The 24,666-nt window shown below is 50.9% G+C and overlaps 1 protein-coding gene across 1 annotated transcript; it reads right to left on the minus strand.

The window, feature by feature from the left end:
• Window positions 1-1,746: 1,746 nt before the first annotated feature.
• Scly (selenocysteine lyase) lies at window positions 1,747-23,650 on the minus strand. Its single transcript, XM_075951146.1, has 12 exons — window positions 23,532-23,650; window positions 21,260-21,372; window positions 17,996-18,096; window positions 15,279-15,459; window positions 12,734-12,861; window positions 12,366-12,530; window positions 11,313-11,419; window positions 7,145-7,181; window positions 5,473-5,556; window positions 4,952-5,051; window positions 3,424-3,499; window positions 1,747-2,688 (listed from the first exon to the last, which is right to left on the minus strand). The coding sequence occupies exons 1-12, from the start codon at window positions 23,582-23,584 to the stop codon at window positions 2,541-2,543; spliced, it is 1,293 nt and encodes a 430-aa protein (XP_075807261.1). The 5' UTR covers window positions 23,585-23,650; the 3' UTR covers window positions 1,747-2,540.
• Window positions 23,651-24,666: the final 1,016 nt, after the last annotated feature.

The raw sequence follows: 24,666 nt of genomic DNA on the forward strand, positions 1-24,666 counted from the left end.
CCAGAAGGTGTTCGCAGCTACAGTCAGCCTAGGCTCAGAACCTGCGCCAGCAAATATTTCAGTGAGAGACTAGCAGGCCACCCAGAAGGGGTCTCAATTTTCCTTTAAGAGTAGATCCACTGTGGTAGATCCACTTAGGGTCTAAATACCATCACTGGAAACCCCAGGTCTCTCTCTCTCTCTCTCTCTCTCTCTCTCTCTCTCTCTCTCTCTCTCTCTCTGTATGTGTGTGTGTGTTTACCTGAGACAGGGTCTCACTAAGGGTCTGGAACTTGCAGAGAACAGAGTTCGACCCTTCTCTACCTCATGAGTAGGGATTAAAGATATGCCCCACTTTGCCTGGCTGGACTCCGTATCTGAACCCTGGTCCTTGGCTGTTCTCAGCATCGACACTGGGTGAGCTTGCAGTGGCTGCTGGATGGTAAAACCTCTAAGGTGAGGTGATGACCTCACAGCCCCACACTGAAGGTGACAATGATGACCTCACAGCACCACACTGAAGGTGATGACCTCACAGCCCCACACTGAAGGTGATGACCTCACAGCCCCACACTGAAGGTGATGACCTCACAGCCCCACACTGAAGGAGGTGATGACCTCATAGCCCCACACTGAAGGAGACAATGATGACCTCAGCCCCACACTGAAGGTGACAATGATGACCTCACAGCCCCACACTGAGGGTGATGACCTCACAACCCCACACTGAAGGTGACAATGATGACCTCACAGCCCCACACTGAAGTGATGATGACCTCACAGCCCCACACTGAAGGAGACAATGATGACCTCACAGCCCAACACTGAAGGAGGTGATGACCTCACAGCCCCACACTGAGGGTGATGACCTCACAGCCCCACACTGAAGGTGACAATGATGACCTCACAGCCCCACACTGAAGGAGGTGATGACCTCACAGCCCCACACTGAAGGTGACAATGATGACCTCACAGCCTCACACTGAAGGAGGTGATGACCTCACAGCCCCACACTGAAGGAGGTGATGACCTCACAGCCCCACACTGAGGGTGATGACTTCACAGCCCCACACTGAAGGAGGTGATGACCTCACAGCCCCACACTGAAGGAGGTGATGACCTCACAGCCCCACACTGAAGGAGGTGATGACTTCACAGCCCCACACTGAAGGTGACAATGATGATCTCACAGCCCCACACTGAAGGTGATGATGACCTCACAGCCCCACACTGAAGGAGGTGATGACCTCACAGCCCCACACTGAAGGAGGTGATGACCTCATAGCCCCACACTGAAGGAGGTGATGACTTCACAGCCCCACACTGAAGGTGACAATGATGATCTCACAGCCCCACACTGAAGGTGATGATGACCTCACAGCCCCACACTGAAGGAGGTGATGACCTCACAGCCCCACACTGAAGGTGACAATGATGATCTCACAGCCCCACACTGAAGGTGATGATGACCTCACAGCCCCACTCCACACTGCCCTCTTGGGTCACAGCATTCTTGGGATCTGGACCACCCATGGTCTTGTTGGGGAAGTGAGGACTAGCATGGCCTCTCCCTGGTGTCACAGGTGGATGCTGACGGGGGACCTCTCTCAGTCTACCAGAAGTCCCTTCCAAGCACTTGGTGTCATTTTATAATCATATACCAGGAACCTCCTTCCCTTCTGCTCAGACAGACAGACAAGCATACATTGGCCTTGTGAACAGCAAAACAGAATCTCCCACCACTACCAGAAAAAAAAACAAGACATCTCAGACATATTTTATTAGTTCATTTAATTTCCACATGTGTGTCATCCTTTGGACCATAGACCCACATGCTAAGAACATTCAAGAAGATATGCCTATGTAAATATTGGTACAATGTGCGTCACATCCTCAAGATGGCAGAAACCTTTGTAAGGAAAATTAAATTAAAGTTGAGTGAGAAATGATCACATCTCCCACTTTGGCCAAGACTAAGATCAGACACCAGCCCCCCGTCAGCCACATTGGTTAAATCCCTGAGCAGAAGGAAGGGAGAAAACACATGGCCAGGTGAACTGTGACCTCCAGGGAAAAGGAAGGGCCTGCCAGGTGTGAGGCCTCATCTGGAGGACCATTCAGCCCGGGAGACACCGGAGGCCAGAGGAGGGCGGCAGTGGGAGGCTCTGTGGGAGCACATGGGAGGCCATGGGTGAAGACAAAACCAGGTTTCCTATTTTCCCGGCAGCAGCTAAATGATAGTGGAGACTGGATTTTATCTTCAGGCCAAAGCGATTTCTGGGGCCAGGCGTCCCTGACAGGCTGCCCCACACTTTCTGTTCCCACATAGCCCTTGGCAGGAGGTGACGGGGAAGTCCTATGTGGAGCTGGGGTCCTGAGCCTGTAAGGATGGGGCTGGAGTGGGGTTCTGTGTGACAGGCAGCCCTCATTCCTCTGTACCCGAGCAGGACACTCGTCTGACTGCAGCTCTTGAGAGGGGACAGCTTAGGGGTGTTTCCTATGGATCGAGTGGCCAGAGTTCAGCTGGCCCCTGAGGGACAGAGCAGCTGCGAGCCCTAGCGCTAGCTCTCCAGCTGGGCCACAGCCTGCTTCAGGTCCTCCACAATGAGGTCCACTTCGGCCCTGGTGGTACCGCGGCCCACACTGAGGCGGAGTGCATTGCGGGCCACATCCACGGGGATCCCGCAGCTCAGCAGCACTGGGGATGGCCTGCAGGAGAGGGACAGTTATCGGCTGCTGCTGAGGGCTTGCCCTCCTTTGTGTTCTGACCTCTCAGCCAGATCTTCAAGCTTAGGGTGTGCTGTGTCCACCCCGTGCCCAGCTACATGGCCTGCTGACACTCACCTCCTGTCCCCAGACATTCTTCCAAGACATTCTAAGCTAAGGTGGGAAACTAATTCTCCCATTCTCTCTGGTACCCAGATGGGGAACCACACTGCCTCCTCCCACCAGCTGTGTTCAGCTCTGCACCGAGCCCTGGCTCCTGGACTTTCCTGTATTGAGATCATGGTGATGTTCCCCGAACAATGCCATCTAGGGCTTCACTGGGGCAGTCCCTGTGCCCTTCCCATCTGTCCCTCCCACTTGCCAGTCTCCAGCTGGCCTCAGTCTCTCTGCTCTTGCTGGAGCCTGGGCCACCAGGTGCTGGACTCCAGGCACTGTCTGCCCTCCATTGATCCTTTCTCTCTTCTGTGAAGCCTGACCCTTGTCCTCCTCTGCTGGCTGGCACAGGTACCCTCTGTATTCCCTTCACATGCCCACGTACCATCCCACCAGTTCTGGATCCAGTATTGATTGCTGGCTGCCAAACCCATTCACCCAGTTCCACTCCCATCCACAGGCACCCGTATCGTCTCCCAGCCAGGAGCAGAACCCATCTCCCCTGCCACAGTCTGCAGCTCAGGGACTAGGCCCTGAGAGTTGGGTGTAGCTGAGAATACTCACCGGTCTTCATGATCTGAGTGGCATGAAGCTCCCACACTGGCCAGCAGTGTCTGGCACTGTGCAAGCACCTTGTATCCTATGAAGACAGCATATGTTCTTAGATCAGGACTTAGGTCATCTCCCACCCACCCACCCAGCCTTCTGTGTCTAGTTCCCTGCCACCACCCACTGAATCTCAGTGCAAGCAGAATTCCAGGAAAATGACTTCCTTTTTCCTCCAGCTACAGAAACGCCAACCCTCTTCTGCCTCCTAAGACTGACTAGAAAACGGTATTCTAACCACCCACCTCACGGGCACTCTGACAGACTGTCTTACTCATGGGGAGTGCCAGGTAGCACTGAGGTCAACCCCCTACTGCTGTGTCCACCCAGGACACACTGCCTCCTTCTCACAAGCCCGGGATTAACCCTAAAACTCCAGGACGGCCACACTTAAATCAACACAGGTCATCACTGGGCACAGCTGCCCCCTGGCAAAGGCAGAGATGGCTTCCTCCATTAGGGGTCTGTGAGGAGGGCAAGCAAATTTGCTTCAGCTGCCATCATGTTCCATCAGGACAGCAGGCTCCTCTGTGACCCCCGGGAGATAAGGTATGACACCCTCTTCCAAGAAATCAAAAGCCGGGACAGCTCAGTGATTAAGAACAGCGACTGCTCTTCTAGAGGACGCCAGGTTCAATTCCCAGCTCCCACATGGTGTCTCACAACCATGTATAATGGGATCTAATGCCCTCTTCTGGCTGGCAGTCAGCATGTAACAGCACTTAAATACATTTAAACAAACAAATAAATCTTTGCTGGGCATTGGTGGTGACCCATGCCTTTAACCCAGCACTCGAGAGGCAAAGGCCAGCCTGGTCTATACAGAGTGAGTTCCAGGAGCCAGTGCCATAGAGAAACCCTGTCTCCAAAAACAAAAGACAAACAAACAAACATAAAAAGGAAAAGGAAAAGAAAATAGAGAGAGAGAGAGAGAGAGAGAGAGAGAGAGAGAGAGAGAGAGAGAAGGAAAAAAAGAAAAAGAAAGAAGGAAAGAAAGAAAGGAAGAAAAAAAGAAAGAAAGAAAGAAAGAAAGAAAGAAAGAAAGAAAGAAAGAAAGAAAGAAAGGGAAAAGTCAAAAGCTTCCTGCAGAAGCCCCTGAATGAACCACAGGTTTGGGGCCCTGGCCTGAGGCTCTCAGGGAACTGGAGTGTTACCCCCTGCGGGGGGGGGGGCACCTGACTGCTCTGGAGAAGACATCTCCTGAACAGGCCTGCACTTTGTCCTCAGTCAGCTGTCATGGCGGCCCCTGCATTCTTCTCTTGTAATCCTGAGCAGAGCAGCTTGTCTAACCTGGGCTGACTTTCCTTCTTTTCTAAGACAGGTTGGCCTGCGTAATCCGCTGTCAATCCTAGCCAAGCTCACCAGTCGCCCGGGAAAATGCCTGCTAATGACATCAACTGCACTGTTCTGGGAACACTTGGGGGCAGGGGCAGGTCCAGGTTCAGACCCCAACACACACAGGGACCAGGATTAGATTGGTAGTCACCTTGAAGCTTGGACCCTTGGATGGAGAAGTTGCAGGTGTTGGGAAGCCTCTCCACCCCAGGAAATCGGCTGTTCAGGTGGATTCTCTTACCAAATTCAGCCTAAAAACCAAACCACACACACACCATGAAATGGTCAGTGATTCCTTCGAAGTCACCCTTTCCCAACAACTGTTTGCTATCTAGACTTCTTTGGAAACAGAACCTCAGCCTGTGTTTATTTTGTTGTAATAGCTATGGGGACAGATAGGCTATGGACCCCAAAGCTAGAACAAGTAAACACACTAAACATATCCACCCTTCACACACAACCGTGTGTCTACAAGAAAGATACACTCCTGGGTTGGTCCAGGTCTCTCTTTGGGGTGTCTGATGCCAGCTAACTTCCAGCACCCAGTTCTGCTCCTTCTTTCTCCAGGACCTACTGTTTCTCCGGGTTCCCCCAGACTTTCCTTCAGAGGGAGACAGTGGCTGATCCCGGCTATGCCGCCGGCACTCTCCCTCGCGGGCAGGTCCCGCTCACCTCCAGTCTCTCCTCCAGGTAATCCCGGATGTCTCTCATGTGGGCCTCATAAGCCTCGCAGTTTTCACTCACGAGCTCAGCAGCCTGGGGACACACAGATGTGTGAGAATCAAGACACCAGACAGCTGCAGAGAACTTTCATGACCGCTCCTGTGCCTCTGCAGCTGCCCCAGGTGCTCGAGCAGCAGGATCACCAGGTGCTCCCTACCGGCTCCAGGTGTCACAGGCAACACAGCAAATAATCCCCGAGAGAATCTCAGGCCCTAAGGACTGTCATTCCACAGAGGGACAAAACTAGGACACCACACAGGCCCCTGAAGGAGGCAGTCACCAAAGAATAGGTAGGGTGTTTCTACCTGCAGGGAAGACAGTGTGTCTCTTGGCTAGCCACCTGCCTTGGTGAAGGTGATGCCCTCAGGCCTTTCTCCAGGCAGGAGAATGGAAATGCCTGAGCCCCAGGGTTGGGGTTTGGGGATGAGGGGTGGCGCGCGCGCCTTTAATCCCAGCACTCGGGAGGCAGAGGCGGGTGGATCAGATTGTAGACTAGGCTGGTCTACAAGAGCTAGTTCCAGGACAGGCTCCAAAGCTACAGAGAAACCCTGTCTCGGGGAAAAAAAAAAAAAAAAAAGTAAGTGCCTGGTAAGGACTGAGGTGACATGCTGTACCGTGTTAGGATCATGCTAACTGCTACACGAGAGGCCCACAGAAATCATGGCAGATGCCCAACAAAGGACAAGAACTACCTCGTCTAGTGCTGTGGGCCTTGAAAATAGACAAGAGACACCTTGGCACTAGAGGAGGAGACGGTCACAGCTGCTGTCTCAGGTGCATGGGTGAGGACCAGGTGCCCCAGGAGGTCTCCCAGCCTTGAGAGCAAGGACCTGGAAAGTGGGAGGCATGACAGAGAAAACAGAGGGACCTGGACAGTTTGGGATGCTAAGAACGGTGGTTATTTTTCATTATCAACTAGACTGGCATTAGAATTGCTATGGCAACAGACTGCGGGAATGCCAGTGAGGGTTTTTCCAGAGAGGTTTAACTTTGGAGGGAAGACCAACCCAGAATGTGGGCAGTACCACCCCATGGGTCCTGGACTACATCAAAAGAAAGTGAGCGGATCACCAGTGTCTCTGTCTCTCCCTCCTGTGGGTGTAATGTGACCACCCTTGCACAGCCCAGTTTCTGAAGAGTGAGCGGAGCTCAGGCTCCAGAGGAGACAAGCCAACAGTCCCATACCTGACCCGGGCGCCTCACACCCCGCAGTTCAACAGGGGACCAGCCCAACTGCCTGCAGGGAGGCCAGGGTGCTATTTCTCTTCTAGAAGAGACTCAGACTTTTTCCTTTAAAAGGTATTCTTTTAGTGTGTGTGTGTGTGTGTGCGCGCATCTGCATATGACACAGCGCACGTGGAGGTCAGAGGACAAAGGGGCTTCAGGAAACAAACTTAGGTCATCAGGCCTTTACCTCTGAGCTGGCTCACTGGCCTAGTTTTTTCCTGCTCAAAGGTCCACCAAGAACAAAGTTCCCCGGAACTCCCAATCCTTCTGCCCCCACCTCCCAAGGGCTCAGACGTCTGGCTCTAGTTCTCCAGCTTCACGCAGGAAACTCTGGGATTTCATTAATCAGTGCAGTCCTGGGGTCACGACACCTGGCCAAGGCCGCCAGCCTTACCTTCCCGAGGCCAGCAATCATAGGCGTATTCTCGGTCCTGCAGAAGACAATGCATGGTGTGATGTCAGTGAATGTCCTCAGAGGGCTACATGCCATTGTTCTAAAGTGCCTTACATTGTCCTTCCTGAAAGAGGGCCTTCAGGTAGGTGCTCAGGAGCAGCCTTGGACCACAGCGTGCGTGTGCACGCACACACAGCCTGGACAGCCATGGTCCTTTGCAAGAACCACATGCTGGCTCTCCACAGTGACAATTCCACCTGGACCCTTTCCAACCCAGAGAGTATATGCCCAGAGAGTAAGGAAAAAACAATGTTAACATTTTACCTTTTTTTTTTTTTTTTGAGACATGGTTTCTCTGTAGCTTTGGAGCCTGTCCCGGAACTAGTTCTTATAAGCCAGGCTGGCCTCAAAATCATAGAGATCTGCCTGCCTCTACCTCTCGAGTGCTGGGATTAAAGGTGTGTGCCACCACTGCCTGGCTATTAATAATTTTTTTAAAGTTTTGGTTGAATAAAATTTTCTTAAACTTTTCTAAGCGTGTTTTAAAGCTGCCATCTGCTGGTTGTTTATCAGCAGAGGACACTGTTGCATCCTGATCAGTATTCCCTGTCACTTTTTATCCTAGCCACTCTGGCAGGCAAGGGGCACAGGAGAGTTCTAATTTGTATTTTCCTAAACCTCCAATCTGAATACTTTGTTGCACACCTAGAAGCTGACTAACTTCTTGGGGAGGTTACCCATTATGTCTTTGGCCCATTTTCTGATTGTCTTTTGAGTTTGGGGAGTTCTTTATTCTTGTGTTGTTTAAATTGTCAACTTAACCACGATCTAGAATTATCTGGGCAGACGATCTTACTGAGGAATTGAGCAGCACAGCCTGGTCTGTGGGAGGTATTGTCTTCATTATGTAATTGATGTGGGAAAACTCAGTCCACTGTGGGCGGCACCATTCCCTGTATTTGGGTCCTGGATTGTCTGAGTGTGGAGGTGGTGGTGCATGCCTGTAATCCCAGCACTCAGGAGGCAGAGGCAGGTGGATCTCTGTGAGTTCGAGGCCAGCCTGGTCTACAGAGCAAGTTCCAGGACAGGCAGAACTGTTACACAGAGAAACCCTGTCTCAGAGAGAGAGAGAGAGAGAGAGAGAGAGAGAGAGAGAGAGAGAGAGAGAGAGAGAGAGACAGAGAGACAGACAGAGAGACAGACAGAGAGAGAGAGAGAGTGGAGAAAGCTCTCTGAGCACTGTGTATGCATGCATTTCTGTTCCCAACTGTATGTTGTGATGAGCTCTATTCTAGGTAAGTGCTCTACCATTGAGCTATAACTTCCAGACTCTCCTGTTTTTATAAACTCTGCTTTTGTGAGGTACTGCACACTTTTTAAATTTTAATTTGGGGATATACCTATTCATCTCTTTGTAAAGTTTTTTCCCAGAGGCTGTGGCTATTAACTCTACGTATTATATTACTATATTATATTGTGCTGGCTAGTCCTATGTTAACTCGACATACACACACACTAGAGTTATCTGAGAGGAGGGAGCCTCCATTGAGAAGATGCTCCACAAGATCCAGCTGTAAGGCATTTTCTTAATTTGTGATTGATGGGGGAGGGCTCAGCCCATTGTGGGTGGTACCAGGCTGGTGGTCATGGGTTCTACAAGCAGTCTGAGCAAACCACGGGGAGCAAACCAGTAAGCAGCACCCCTCCATGGCCTCTGCATCAGCTTCTGCCTCCAGGTTCCTGCCCTGCTTGAGTTCCTGTCCTGATTTCCTTCAGTGATGGACTATGATATGGAAGTGTTAGCCAAATGAACCCTTTGCTCCCAACTTGCTTTTGGTCATGGTATTTTGACACATCAGTAGTAACCCTGACTAAGATACATATATGACTATGTGTTAATAAACTTTTCAGCCTATTAGTTTCATCCTTTTACCAGCTAAGCGAGACATCGAATCAGGCATGGTGAATATGCCCTGTAGAGCCTGGGAGGTTGGGGCAGGAGGGTCAGAAGTTCAAGGCTAGCTTGAGCCACATTAGACCTGTCTAAAAAATGACAAACAAATATAGGGATGTCCCTTTTTCTATAGTTCTGCTTTTATGCAGTCATTTTAAATGTACTCTTTATATACACTGGTAACCATATCAGACAGTGTTCTAATCTTTCATAAACTATCAACGATCTTTTTAAGCTTCAGAAAAGCCCAAGAGGGAAGGGCTGCCTACTGTATTTCGCCTTAGCTTCTCTGTTTCTCCTCATCTGGCAACACCTGGATCTCCTCTTTAGCCCTGAAGACCTGTTTCCCAGGTGTGGGATTTTTTTTTTTTCGAGACAGGGTTTCTCTGTGGCTTTGGAGCCTGTCCTGGAACTAGCTCTGTAGACCAGGCTGGTCTCGAACTCACAGAGATCCGCCTGCCTCTGCCTCCCGAGTGCTAGGATTAAAGGCGTGCGCCACCACTGCACGGCCCAGGTGTGGGATTCTAATTTCTCTCAGCTGTGTGCACAACCCTCCTCTGGTCTCCATCGCTTCAAACGTAAAAGCCATGTCAATCAGTGTTTTCCTCTTGTGCATCGGATGCTGTCTTTCTGTTTGCTTTCACAACTCCCATTATTCCACTTTGAAATGCCTTGCCATACATTTCTTTGGGTTTATTTGACTTTTTTTTTTTTGCCTTTTTGCTTGTTTGTTTTGTGCCCCTCTTTTTCTGAATCTGTGCTTATGTCTCTTCCTAAATTTGAGAGACTGGTTTATTATTATTATTTTGGAGTTCATTTTTTTCAACACAGGGTCTCATTCTGTATAGAAATATATATATATATTTCTACATAGAAATATATATATATATTCTATATAGAAATATAGAAGGTGTCCTGGAACTCACTATGTAAAACAGGCTGGACTCAGACTCACAAAGATCCACCTGCCTCAGCTTCTTGAATGCTGGGCTTAAAGGCGTGCGCCAGCAGGGCTGACCATCTCCTCAGGTGACCCTTTAAGCCCTGTCCTCTGTCTTCTCCTCTGTGGGGAGTTGACCGACACGTATGTCACACCGTTTTTGATGGCTTCAGAGGTCCTCGACGCTGTATCTTTTTCCTGATGTCTCCTGTCTATTATTCTCCCTTCCAGTGCAGGTTCCTTTTCTTTTTCTCACTTTCCCGTTGGCGAGTCTGTCCACATATCCACTCGGGTTGCTGCAGTTTCTGGATGGATCCTCACATGGCGACTTCCATCCGGTTCGCGCATTCCAAGTGTGCCCAAGCTTCACTGATCTCAGTGTTTGCTGTCTCACGTCCTTCTCTTGGGGTTGGCACCCACAGATGTTTTCTTCCCTTTGCTTTCAGCTCTTTCTAGTCCTTGGCATGAAACCTGGCCATTTTCACATGTCATGAGACTTTGCATCTTGGTTAACTTTTCTGCTCTTCCTGGCTCGCTCTGACTCTGCTCTGCAGCGAAAGAGCGTGTATCCCAAATGCTGCCGGTAGGATGGAGAAGCCACAGTTCTCCCTTGGGCTGTGTTCTCTTGATATCTAGAGGATGTGTTCTGTTACTGATGGGTGGAGACTCCAGGGTCTCTTTAGAGTCTCTACTGACACCACTGTGGGACTGTGGATGCCCCAGACAGCCCATGTGGACGGAAGCCCGAGTGTCCGTTTGGTGATGGCTGGTGTGAGACAGCACACTGTCCTATGTGGATGGCCTAGAGCAGGTATTGCCTAGTGTTTCTTCTTGATTGGCGGGCTGGCTGCAGGCTTTAGAGCAAGGCAGTTCTTGCCTTCCCTTACCACTGTTTCCAGGCTGGTTCTGGGTATGGAACACTTGCCAGGGAGCCGCCGTGGCATTGTTTCTGTCTCCCCGTCTTCTTAGACGTTCTAACAAAGGTGGTATTAGCACGGATTTGGGGTTATGCAATGGAGACCCGGGTACCTACTGAGCCCCTACTTTAGAGAACAACAGAGCGCCGCAGCATGCAGGGAATCCAACACCCTGAAGTAGGTATGAGAGAGGACGACTCCTATCACATGCTCCGAGTCACCCCGAGGGACTGCAGGACTGAGACCCGCTGTAGAAATCAGTCAGCAGCAATTCTGATTCGGGGTGACAGAAACGGCGAAGAAACGGGACAGTAGTGTGGCCAGCCGGGCAGCAGCTTGTTAGGCTTTCAACCTTACCCTGGCCTGAAATTCCGCTCTTGTCCACCTCCAAACAGCATGGGGTACAGGGGGGTAAGTTTACCAACCCCTCGTACATACAGAGCACCAATCCTGGGACCGTAGAACTGGAAGGGAAAGCCAGTCATTTACTCAGTGGGAACTGCTTGGTGACCTGTTCCGCTTGTGTCTGAGTGTCAGAGGTTCAGAAGGTTCAGGAGCACCATCCTGCTGGTTCCTTGTGGCCTGGCTGTCTATCTGCCACCACTGTGGTATATTAGAGTCACAGGAACCCCCAGGTGCAGGGCAGAGCCCCAGCCTGGGGAAGGGGCAGGTGCTGGACTCACGTTCTGGTGTAACGGGATTATGAAGGGAAGGGGCTAGAACAAAGGGCGGCCAAGGGCTTTTTCTATACATGTCTCTACGCCCCCCAGTGATATGAGGCAAAGGGTTAAGGGTCACGGTGTCAGGCCAGCTTGTGTGCACCTTTAGGGACTAGCTAAGGACTATGCTGCCAAACAACACACAATGTCTTGGTTCTCACAGCTGCCAGAAAGCCAAGGTCTTTGCTGTGACCTTGTCCCTGTACTGTGCCTTCAAGAGCCACTAAGACCAAACCTTCCTGCTGAGAAGCCATAGTTTAAGCAAGTCACAGTTTAACCAAGGAAGGCACAGTTTCCTGGCCCCACCTCTTCCATGCTGGTGGGGACCTCCACATGGGCAGATGAGCCCCCTGCAACCAGCACTCTCTGTGTACCAAACCCACTGCCTTCCAGTCCTCCACAGAGCCCGCTATGTCCTCCCTCGGCTCCCTGTGGTTGGGGTGTCCTGCCACCCGTGTCCTGGCTGGCCAGGCGTCATCCTAGCTGTTACTGGTCCTGTCCCACACATGCATTGAAAGTTCTGAGGACAAAGCCCTTCCTGAGCGGTTGTCATGGCATCTCAGCACCCGGTCCTTGACAGGCACCTGGAGCTCACTAGATGACCACAGTGACTTAAGCAGGAAGGGACAGCGCAGCTGAGGGCTCCACTCCGCTGTGTCGAGGAGGAGGGCAGGGGCCCCTGCACACATACCTTGTGCCCCACGATGGTCAGGAAGTCCACACCTAGGTCCTCCACATCCACTCGCCTCTTCCCCAGTGCCTGGGCAGCATCTGTGTGCACGAGGACTCGGGGCAGCCCCGAAGCAGCCCGGCTCTGGTTCAGGGCCTTAATACGTCGGCTGATCTCAGGGACAGGCTGGAGCGGGAAGAGGCAAGCCGCTGAATGAGCGTGTGGTTCTGATTTGACGGGGGCGGAATGAATTACAGGAGCAGCAGGAGACAGAGTGAAGCCACAGAACTCAAGGACACGAAAAGAACAGGCCGAGTGGAGGCACGGGGAAATCCCACGTCAAGCACCTTCTCCCCGAGGCCTCCTTGCAAAGGAAAGGGCTGACTCACCATGATGACGCCAGTCTCGTTGTTAGCCAGCATGATGGTCACGAGGCACGTGGTGGGGCGGACAGCCGCCAGGACATCCTCAACCTCTGCCCGCCCGCTCACCTTCGACACAGGGACAAAAGTGACCTCTGAGATACAAAACACATACCCTAAGGTTAGCCAGGCAAATAACTCCATAATTACATTTCTTAAAAAAGGAATGTGCTATCCAAGTTCAGAAAATATTAGAAGAGGAATTTCAGGCGCTGCCAATGAGAAACTCAGGTCTCAGGCTATCCTTACAACTGCGGGGCTCGGGTGGTGAGTAGCTGCAGGAGGCTGGCAGCGCCATGGCAACAGGCAAAATTTTAGAGGCATGTTAGCAGACACACCCAGGCAGAGATAGCAAAGAGTGGACTTTCCAGGGACAAATGACAAAAGTTCCACAGAGAATTGGAATAGACTCCAGCCAAACACTGCCCATAGTCAGTGGAGTCTAATAGCTGGCTGTCCCATGGGCAGACAGACAGACACTCTTTTTTTTCTTTTCTTTTCTTTTCTTTTCTTTCTTTCTTTCTTTCTTTCTTTCTTTCTTTCTTTCTTTCTTTCTTTCTTTCTCTTTCTTGGTTTTTCGATACAGGGTTTCTTTATAGCTTTGAAGCCTGTCCTGGAACAACCTCTTGTAGACCAGGCTGGCCTCGAACTCACAGAGATCCGCCTGCCTCTGCCTCCCGAGTGCTGGGAAGTCATACCCTACCACCGCCTGGCCAGACAGACATTCTTTAGAGGAACCTGGACAAGGATGTCAGCCTGAGCAAGCCCTTTATAACCCCTGGTTCTTGGGACAGATTTCTGCATTGCCATGACTATGTGCAAGATATGACACCAACCATATCCCCCTCAAAAAGGTATGCCTTTATTCTCAGCACTTGAGAGACAGAGGCAGGAGGGCTCTGTGAGTTCAAAGCCAGCCTGGTCTACAGAGCTCATTCCAGGACAGGTAAGGCTATGCAGAGAAACCATATCTCAAAAAACAAAAAGAAAAAAAAAGAAAGAAAAGGCAAGCCCTCTTCAATATGTCCTGTTCTTCCATGAGACACATTCATTAAATTTTCTTCAGCAGAAATTTGTAGGAAAATTCACTCATGTTTTGGAAAATTACTTAAAAGAACACTAACACCAGAAAAACTAATTCCTATAAACTAGTGTGGCAAAAAGATGGACAGACAGCAGACAGCAAGTGTGGCAAAAAGGTGGACAGACAGCAGACAGCAGGCCAGTGCTCACAGGCCAGATACAGTCAGACAGCAGACGAAAGCCAGCAAAGGAATCCATCTGAAGGCGACCCCCAGAGGCTGGAGCTGCCTCCCCGTTCTGTTCCCACCTGGGGACAGCTGATGGGTACTCCCAAAGGTCATTCCCGGCTTGAGGGTTTGGAGAGAATCACCCTATCATGCTGTGGGAGTACCCAAGCCAATTTCCATTACACTAGAGAGACACACAGATGCGTCCTGTAAGATGTCTGGCTGGGCCTTATGACTGTCACTAATCACGGTCACCACCCATCTCTGAGCAATTTATCGGATCCAAGGACACAAAGATTGGAAGCAAGGAGTTAACTAAAGCTATCTCAAATCATTCTATTACAGGTTTATTAGTATGTAGACTGTACTGCCGCACATAAAATAAAATTTTCAAAATAGAAAACAAAATGTCAATCTCATACAAAGAAACAAAGTCCTCCTGGCTCACTGTGAACCACGGACTTAATTAATTGTAAGAACCGAAGCTGAAAACCTCCTAACAGGACTAATCTTCATGCTCTGGGGCAGGGTGAAGTCTTCTTAGATATGACACAGAGACAAAACAGAAATAAAAGTAAACAATTTGACTTCATCAAAACTGTTGATTTGTGTCAAACGTATGCATAATTCCTGTAAGTCAATAAAATGATAGGTACTCCAATAAAAATCAGGGCAAGGGGACAGAGGCACCCATTAGGGCAGAGCACTGGCGTGCTATCAATCTCTGGTAAACACTAAACACCAAAAGGAAAACCCAAAAACAAGAACACAAACAGACATTCCTACAGAAGAGATCTACACCAAGAGCCAGACAACATGAGAAGATGCTAGGCACCAGAACCCCACAGAGGCAGAGTCCGTGACAACGATGACAGAAGAGACAGAAGCTCTGACAGGGACGGGAGATCGCCTGTGGTGGTGTCAGATGGCGACGCTGGCGATGCTGGAAAGCAAAGGTTAAGGCTGATCGCGTCTACCCGAGAATCAGTCAAATTCCGTTTCTGTGTGGCCCAGGAATTCTGCCCCTAGGCGTAAGCCCCTGAACAGGAACCACCCACACACCCACTCCCACAGAGTAGCTTGTGGCAGCGTTCTTCACGTTAGCTGCGAGCAAACGGCCGTCAGCTTCTGAATGGGCCCATCAAACCATTCAGAGCACACCAGATCAGAGTACTTCTTATCCATAGGAGGAGTGAGCCGGGCTCTGTGCGGCCTCTCTGTCCTCCTCACTGAGGACTAGGCCAGTCCCCATGGCCACTCACCCGCCATCTGCTCTTCCATGAGGTGCTCCAGGGGCAGTCGGATAGAGTCGTGTTCCACCGTGCAAGTAATAAAATGGGGCTTGGCCCCCTCCTCAGGGCTGTGGTGGTCAATCTCGTGCCTCTTCAGGGTCTGCTGGTCATGAAAGTATCTCACCATAGATTGGATTACTAAATTATTCGACTGTGGAGACACAACAGAGAGAGAGAGAGCCTTCACCAGAGCCCCAGTGGAGGCGAGAGCAGAGAGAGCCTTCACCAAAGCTCCCAGTGGAAACAGTGAGCCTCTCCGTCTTTTGTGCCTGACTCAAAAGGAAAAGGCCAGAGCACCAACCTCCTGACAGGCCTGTACCTTTGGAGAGTTTCCAAACTCCAAATATGCTAGAACTTACTTCAAGTGTGCCTGTTTTCTTTTTTTTTTTTTTTTTTTTTTTTTTGGTTTTTCGAGACAGGGTTTCTCTGTGGTTTTGGAGCCTGTCCTGGAACTAGCTCTTGTAGACCAGGCTGGTCTCGAACTCACAGAGATCCGCCTGCCTCTGCCTCCCAAGTGCTGGGATTAAAGGCGTGCGCCACCACCGCCCGGCTTGCCTGTTTTCTTAGTAAGCACAAACCTTCATCTTAGACAAACCTGTCAGGAAAGGGAATTCCCCGCCTGGTGGGAGAAAGACAAACTGGAGGACACACTTGCACAAACAGAAACAAGATGAAAGAAGAAAAGTAAAAATCAAAAGTCAAATTAAAATTAAAATTTACCCCTGCCTTCCGAGCTCATGTCATTGCACAGTACCTGGCCCCAGATCAAGGCCAGGAGATCCCACTGGGCAGCAGGGCGGGGTGGGGTGGCAGTGACCTGCAGGGAATCCAGGGGCCTAACGACACACTCAGCGCCCCTGTGACTTTCTTTTCTCAACCACCACCTGTCCAGTTCTGGGGTACATTAGGCCAGTGATCAGCGTTTAGGGGATGTAGCTCTGGAAGAGGCTAGGCTCCCCAGATTTGGGCTAAACTACCAAGAATGCTTTCTGAATCCTTGTACACTGCCTCAGTTTCCCGGGCTGTTAACCTTTGTGTGGAATGGCAGTCTAACAAGGAGTGCAGTTTGATCTCAGTGGGTGAATGCCTCACAGTAACTTTCAACTTCCACTGGAGAGGGCAGCATGCTCTGGGAACATTTGGCACAGTGGCCCCGGTGTGAGCTGGTTGCCGGTGGCTGAAGCCTGGGCACAGTGGTCCCTCCCTGGTGTGAGCTGGCTGCCGGTGGCTGAAGCCTGGGCACAGTGGTCCCTCCCTGGTGTGAGCTGGCTGCCGGTGGCTGAAGCCTGGGCACAGTGGCCCTTGGTGTGAACTGGCTGCTAGTTGCAGGAGCGTTCTGCTGTTCACACTTCTGCACTGGTCACTTGAGTCCCCGAATGGCTGTCAAGACAAAGCCGTAGGCTTCTCTTGTGCTGTGTGTGTTCAAATCTCTGACTCATTTGCTGACTGTACTATCTGCCTGTGAGTAAGTTGTGCGAGTCCCCAACTGTCCCAGGCGCCTGTCACTCATCAGCTGTGTGATAAACACCTTTCCCTTCTGCCCCTTTCTCTTTGCTCAGGGTGTTCTTGGATGATTCAAAGTTCATTTGTGACTTTTGTTGTGACAGAATTCACTGTCTTTCTGTTTAGTTTGGGCTCAGGTTCGTGATCCTCCTGCCTCGGCTCCCCAAGCATCTGCACTGAGAAACCCTGCACTGCCGGATACGGCAGGGGGCTGAGGCAGCAGCTGGAAGCTCTCCAATGTCACTTCTCAAGCCTGTCTCTGTACGCTGAAAGCGGAAGTCATCGCCTGGTCCCTGCGACTGAGCAGTCCGGAAGAGTTCTCTACAGTCACATGTTCTTTAGTTCCACGCACTGCCCCCCCCAGTCACATGACAATCTTACACCCTACTATTGTGCCAACGACCACTGTCCAAGCCTGTGCTGAGCAGGCAGGGTGTGTGGCCCTAGTCATGGGGCAAGTGCCAGTCTGCATTGGTACACTGTTTCTGCCCAGCTGTCTGTCCTCGCCAAATGCGTCTGCCTAGTTTCCAGAGCTCTCATAGACTCAGTCTGGAGACTATCCAGTCTTCCAGCAGTCTTGGCTCTCGGTTTCCATAGAAGCTAGTTTGGGACAGTCCACTGATGGGTGTCAGGATTTTGACGGAGGCTGCGCGGAGTCTACAGATCGCTTTGAGAAGAGCCCACGTCCCCCAGTCTGCAAGTGTGTGTACTGCCTCTTACTCAGAAGGTCTTAAAGGTAGCAGGTAACATCTCTAACCTCCCTGGGAGGCGTCACCCTTTCTTTTCTCCTCCATCTGTTTCCTTAGTAGTGGACATTTTTGTTTTGTTTTGTTTTATGGCCAGGCAAAAGCTCATCGCTGGCATCAAAAAACCCAATTCATTTTTAATCTAAAACCTGCTATGGCTGACGCAAACTGTGATCCACAGCCAGCCACTGTCCCTGCCCCTTGCAGTGGCTTCTTTCCAGGATTCTTTCCAGTACATTCTATAAGCTTAAGAATGAGTTCCTTTGGGACAGCTGAAACCTCAAACTCTGTCGTACAAACAACCTAGGAAATGGCAGGAGAGTCCTGGAGCAATATGAGAGAGAAAGTCGGGCATTGCTGATTCTAAAATGACAAGAGCAAACCCCTCCCATACTCCACTGCGCCTTAAAGCTCAGCGAGCAGGGATAGCAACTTTACCTCGGTGCCCCCGGAAGTGAAGACAATGTCCTGAGGCTTCCCCCCTATCATCTTGGCCAGGCTCGCCCGAGCTGTGTTTATAATGTCCTTGGCCTTCCTACCTTGAGGAGAGACAAAAGAACAAGTTCATTACTATCAATTCCCTGTATAGCAGGGCGACCACACACAGGGGAGCTGAGAACTGGGGCCATTCTAGAGGGAAACACATCCACCCGGGTGAGTACTATCCTACCCCCTGGCAGGGCCTCAGCAGAGGGGCCACACTGAGACTTAGCAAGTCAGTGGCCGCCACTGAGACTTCAGGAGCTCAGTGAGAGCCAAGGACAGCCCGGTTGGGAGTGACGGAGCTGTGAGCTCCTCCGGCACAGCTGTGCTTTCGCTCGCACTGGATGCTAGAAGCGGTGACTCTGGCTGGCTGCCCACCTTCCTATTCAAGACGGGACCAGGAGAGGAGGTGCAGGACAATGGAGGTAAGCAAAACCAACTCGAGACTTCACACACCAAGCCAGTCAGTCAGGGCCTTCTCTCACACTGCAGGCCAGCCGTGGGAGACACAAGGGAGAGACTGAGGGCATTTGCCTTCAATAAGGTGTCCTAGCTGCTGCCCAGTTCCACACCAGTGGTTCCCAAATTTGATGCTGGGTCCATGGCAGCTTCCCCATGCTGTACAGCCATTTTGGCCCAAACTCCTCCCCACTTCCCCAGTTCACTTCCGGCTGCTGTTGGCTGTTACCAGTCAGGCCAGGATACATCTGGAGCGCTCACGCTCTGCCCACAGAGCCTCAGTACATGCTCTTCTAGGTTTTAAAACCTAGTACTGTGAAACAACTTGGTAGTGGTGCACGCCTTTAATCCCAGATGGGGTGTGGGTGTGGTGGTGAGGGCAGGCAGATCTCTGTGAGTTCGAGGCCAGCCTGGTCTACAGAGTGAGTTCCAGGACAGCTAGGTCTACACAGAGAAGCCCTGTCTCGGAAACTAACAGACAAAAACCTGTCGTGAATGATCTTCAGTTTTCTTTTCTTTCCCTTTTGGGCATTTCTACTCAAATGTCAACAGAAAGCAGCGGGGACGTCACTCGGGCCAGGAAGAGTTTCCCAACTGTTCGCCCAGCTCCCCTGCTCCCCCGACCCCCATCTTCTTGAATCAGATCAGTTATCCTATCAGAAGCACCGGTGTCGCAGGTCCTGAAATGAGTCAACAGATAAGTTAATGAGTGGCCAGCGTCTGACTTGGGAGTCTGTGTCACCGAGTTGCTGCTGAGCTTTTTTAATAAGCATTGATACAAAACCCACTAAAAGCCCAGAGAAGGAACACAGCGTTAGTACGACCCGGAGCCGGATCAACTGTGCGACAGAGTCAGCTGGCGTGGGTCATCTGAAGTCCCCTAGATGGCAATCAGATCCTAATCAAGCACCATTAATGTGGCTCCTCTTAGTCCCCCTAATCCACAGCACAGGCAGGGCTGGGGGCAGGGCCCTTGCCATCGCCACTGATAAACATTAACCAGGAAGGCAAGGCATCGGCCTCTAAGTCTGTAAAATCTTGTGGAATGCTGTCCTCTCTCTACTGGCCTGAAGCAAATTATCATCCAAAACTTCGAATCTAAAACTCTATATTACAAAAGCAAACTAGAAAGAATGGAGTTTATACAACCCTAGCAAATTCAAACTAGAAAGAACGGAGTTTATACAACCTTAGCAAATTCGAACTAGAAAGAACGGAGTTTATACAACCCTAGCAAATTCAAACTAGAAAGAACGGAGTTTATACAACCTTAGCAAATTCAAACTTTCCTTTTCTGCCTTTACTCTTTTCACATTCATTTTACTTTATTTTGCGTGACTGTGCACGTGTTTGCGTGACTGTGCACATGTTTGCGTGACTGCACGCGTTTGCGTGTGTGCTGTGCATGCATGCTGTCACGTGTGCGGGTGCACATGTGTGGGAGCCAGAGGTTAAGTGTCTTCCTTGGGGCTGTCTGTTTGACTTAGGGTCTCCTGCTGAACCCGGGGCAGGGTCTGGAGCCTGCAGACTCAGCTAATCTAGCTAGTGGCCGTGTCCTGTCCGTGCCTCCTGAGTGCTGGGATTATGGGCAGCCTGCCACAGCAGCCTGGTTTTCACCCAGGTTCTGTGGATCCAAACTCAGATCTTCAGACTTGTGCAGCAGGCGCTTCATCCACTGAGTGCTCCTAAGCCCTGCAACTTTCCTTCGTGGAAAAGGTCAAGACACACATGCGGCCTTGACGGCTAAAAGCACGTTAGCAAAATGCACGGGGATAGGATAGACCGCTAGCCATGTGGAAGGGGCTTGAGAGGCACAGGCTTATAAACAGACCTCAGTGAGATATTCATGAGGGGAGTGTTTCAGGGGTTAAAGCCTGAAAGGTTATAGTCGTCGTGGTGACAGCAAGCTCAAGATACACTCAGAAATGGCTGCTCAAGGTATGTCTCATCTTGGGAAGAACGAGCCGACTCAAGCAACTTGTCCTGTGCCATCAGAATGTGCAGTGTGGAATGCACACATGAATGAACGAGGGTAAAAAACGATCAGCTATGTGGTTCGCAGCCTGAGTATCATACAGGGACAGAAGGCTTAAGAATCAGATAGGGGCCAGGTGGTGGTGGCAGCGCGCGCCTTTAATCCCAGCACTCGGGAGGCAGAGACAGGTGGATCTTGGTGAGTTTGAGGCCAGTCTGATCTCCAGAGAAACCTTGTCTCAGAAAAAAAAGAAAAGAAAAAAGAAAAATAAATAAATAACCAAATAAATAAAACCAAATTAAGCGAATGAGAACCAGATTAGGTATATTATTGTAACATGGTGCTGATTTACACAGAACACATTATGCAGACTTTAGTGACATTTGTATATTTAAAGATTATAATGTAATTATTTTGCTTCAGTTTTTGTTTGTTTGTTTGGTTTTTCCAGACAGGGTTTCTCTGTTGCTTTGGAGGCTGTCCTAGAACTCACTCTAGGGACCAGCTTGGCCTTGAACTCACAGAGATCTGCCTGCCACCACCTCCTGAGTGCTGGGATTAAAGGTGTGCGCCACCACACCCGGCTTTTGCTTGTGTTTTAAAAGTGTGCTTTAACAAAACTTCTGGGAATTCTGTCAAGCAATGCAGGCAGCGTAGTCCCTGCATTTCCTATAATGTCCCTCTACACATCAGAAAATATGGTCTATAACGTCAAAGGAAAAAAAAAAAAGAAAGTCTAAGCACGCTCTGGCTCCCTTTGTTGCCTCGGATCCCTCTAGAATTACCTGCTATGTAGGAGCTGCTGGGGTTGCCCCAGGCTTCTCTCATGGCCTCTGTCACAGCCTGGATGACTGTGGGCTCCAGAGGTGTGGTGGCGTTGTAGTCCATATAAACCTTCCTGGAAGAAAGGGAAGAGAGGCAGGGTGTGGGCAGCAGCCCTCTGGGGGCTCACAGCCGGGGTCCTCTGCATCCAGAGTGAAGGCCCAGGTGGAGCACTTAGTGCCTAGCCCACACTAATGAGAGATCTCACCCTAGCACATTCCCCTGGGGGGTTTCCTGATGACTCCTAGCCTTGAGCTTCTGGAATGGCCTCTAAGAGCCACGCCCTCTGGCTTTCCCGCTCCTTCTTGGCATTCACCAGGCAACCTCTCCCCAGGACAGGCTTGCACTTTCTTTGCCGTGCTCCCCACGCTACCTAAACTTTCTCAAGTCTTTGCTTCAACGTATCTGCTTGCGTGAGGCTCCACTGTTTTGTTTGAAGCCACCACATGCCCCAGCTTGGCTCTCTCTCTGTGCTCCCCACTTCCCGTGCAGCCCCATTCATCATCTGACTCAAGAGTCACGTGTGCTTAGTGTCCTCCAGGGACTGAGAGAAGAGTAGCTCCAGGAACGGGCAGGCTTTGTCCTCGGAACCCTAACAAGGCTGCCGCACAACAGGGGCTTCATTCCTAGGACGACACCTGAGTGCTGAGCCCCAGAGACCCTAAGAAGGGTTATCTGCTTGTGTTCTTACCAGGATCACAGATGTTCAGAGAGCTCTATGGTGAGCTTGCAGGCCTGAAAACGGTAATTATTTCACAAGATTTAAAAATCTAAACAGTGCTCAGGCCAATGCACTCAATTGTGATCCCAAACACAATAACCAACTGCGCCCCTAAGCCAAAGAAGAAGACAACAGAACGGGTTCTTTTGATCCTCGGTCTTTGCTTTAAACCCAACCCTGCAGGCCTTGGGGCTTTGGAAAGTGAGGCTGACCTCCCTGGGCCTGGGATCAGTGAACTTTCCATTGCTGCAAGGGCTTTGCCTGTGCCCCAAGCCTGTTCCTTCCTGTAAGTAAAGACCCCAAAGCGCTGCACACTCACTGATCTGCCGAGTGACTGTGGCTCTCCCATCTGTAGCTTGGCTGAACTATTTTTATAGCTGGCATTTCATCAGTGAGGCTGCTTCCTGGAGAAAGTGAAACTACTTAATGAATGTCTAGTGAAGGCTGAAGCCACGCGTAGGCCTTTATGAGCCAGGTTCTCACTGAGCAATCCAGGCTGGCCTCCAAATCACAATCCTCCTGTCTCAGTCCCCAGTGCTGGGATTATAGGCATGTTCCAACACATCCAGGGAGGCTCAGGTTTCGGAAGAGAGACAGATATTTTACATCCTCGGCACTGCACAGAAGATGAGAATAAAAATAGAGAGGGCAAGCCTGTAATCCCAGCGGGAGGAGGCAGAAGAGTCGGGGCTATGGCACAAGGCCTTTGTCAGGGGTAGGGGGAAAAAATAAAGAAAAAGAGGAAAAGGAGCTGGAGAGATGGCTCAGGGGATAAGAGCACTGCCTGTTACTACCAGAGGTCCAGAGTTCAATTCCCAGCCCCCACATGGTGGCTTACAAACCATCTATAATGAGATCTGATGCCTTCTTCTGGCCTGCAGGCATACATGAAGATAGAACACTGTATACATAATAAACAAATAATCTTAAAAAGAAAAGAAAAAGAGATTGGGGGTGAGAGTAAAAGAGGGGGTGGAGTATGACCCGTTCCTGGGTGGGAGAAGACTGAACCAGAGCCTAACAGCACCCTGCTCCTTTGTGCCCCAGGGGAGGAGGTCTCCGCAGCACCGTGGACAGCAAGAGCCTGCAGTGTCCAGCACTGGCCAGCTGCCTCCTGGGCTCACACCCCAAGATTCACTTTTCCCCTCGGGGCGGTTATCTGGGCCTTAATAGATTGTCCCCAAAGTCCTCCTCTGCCCCACACCCATGCTACCCTACTCTCTAAGCAGCATCGATTCCTTTAAAATGCAGATTAATATGATTCGACTGCCCGCTCCAGCCTCCAAGACCCCATCCTGTGGGAAGGATGCCGGAACCCGGGAGGGCAGAGCGGAAACTCTGGCACAACTGTCACCCGCAGGCGCCCTTCTCTCGGCTTCGGCGGTGGCTCCTGTGGGTCCTGTGGCCCGACTCGTCTGCTTATCCCTCGGATTCATACCCATCGGCCTCACCAGTCCCTCACTGTGGTCCCCCAGGTGTTTCCAAGCTCCTGGATCCTGGAGGGAAGAACGCACCTGTCGGGTGGGCTCTCCGCGCGGCCCCGCGCGCTTTTCCTCACCGAGTCCATCCCTTGATCGCCAGCCTGTCCAGTCACCCCAAGCAAGAGCGGCCCCAAGTCTCCGCAGGGGGCGGAGCCTCAAGGCCCATGGTATCAGCATTGGCTGCGCGCCTCGCTCCGGCCAATCCGCGAGTCGCAAGGGGCCTCCGCCCCTGAGTGGCTGATTGGCTGTGTTGGGCCAGGTGGCCGTGAGGCGGAGCTGGGGACAGTTGTGTGGCCGCCCCGCAGCCAGTACGACTAACCGGCCTCCACAAAGCGCGCGACACTCGGATGTGGGGGTTCGGATAGGCTGCTACTGGCCTCGTACCGCGTCTCGAGAGCCCACCTTTCCTGAGCTGTCAGCCAATGCTAGGAGAACCTGTAGCTTCACCTGTCGCCGCAAAATTGGTGGAACAAAAAGCACAAGGATGCGCGGAGCAAAGAGGGGCGCCGCAGGAGCCGAAACTGTGCGCCTAGAAGGGTTGGCGGCCCGTGCATGTGGACCTAAATGCCCGCTAGACATGGATTCCCCAGGTCCCCCCAGGTGCGCCTGCCCGGATGATTTGATGATTTGATTGAGTGAAATTAGAAAGCCATTAGCTAACGGGGGGGGGGGGGGAGGGAGGAGTGGGAGGTATTAAAATTCTGGAAGAAGATTAAGGCAGAGGAAGCAGGTTCAGTTCCCAAACCCACAGGACAGTTCACAACAATCTATGTAATTCCAATTCCAGAGGATCTGATCCTCTTTTGACCCTTACAGCCACTGGGTACGCACATGGTGAACTTGCATACATGCAGACAAACACAATTTTTTATACATTTTTTATTGATATTTATTGAGCTCTAGATTTTTCTCTGCTCCTCTCCCTGCCTCTCCCCTCCTCCTTCAATCCTCCCTCAAGGTTCCCATGCTCCCAATTTACTCAGATCTTGTCTTTTTCTACTTTCTACTTCCCATGTAGATTAGATCTATGTAAGTCTCTCTTAGTGTCTGCATTGTTGTCTAAATTCTCTGGGATTGTGGTTTGTAGGCTGGCTTTCTTAGCTTTATGTTTAAAACCCACCTATGAGTGAGTACATGTGATAATTGTCTTTCTGTGTCTGTGTCTGGG

The sequence above is a fragment of the Microtus pennsylvanicus genome, chromosome 17, assembly GCF_037038515.1.
Source record: "Microtus pennsylvanicus isolate mMicPen1 chromosome 17, mMicPen1.hap1, whole genome shotgun sequence".
In the NCBI taxonomy this organism is placed as follows: Eukaryota; Metazoa; Chordata; class Mammalia; order Rodentia; family Cricetidae; genus Microtus; species Microtus pennsylvanicus.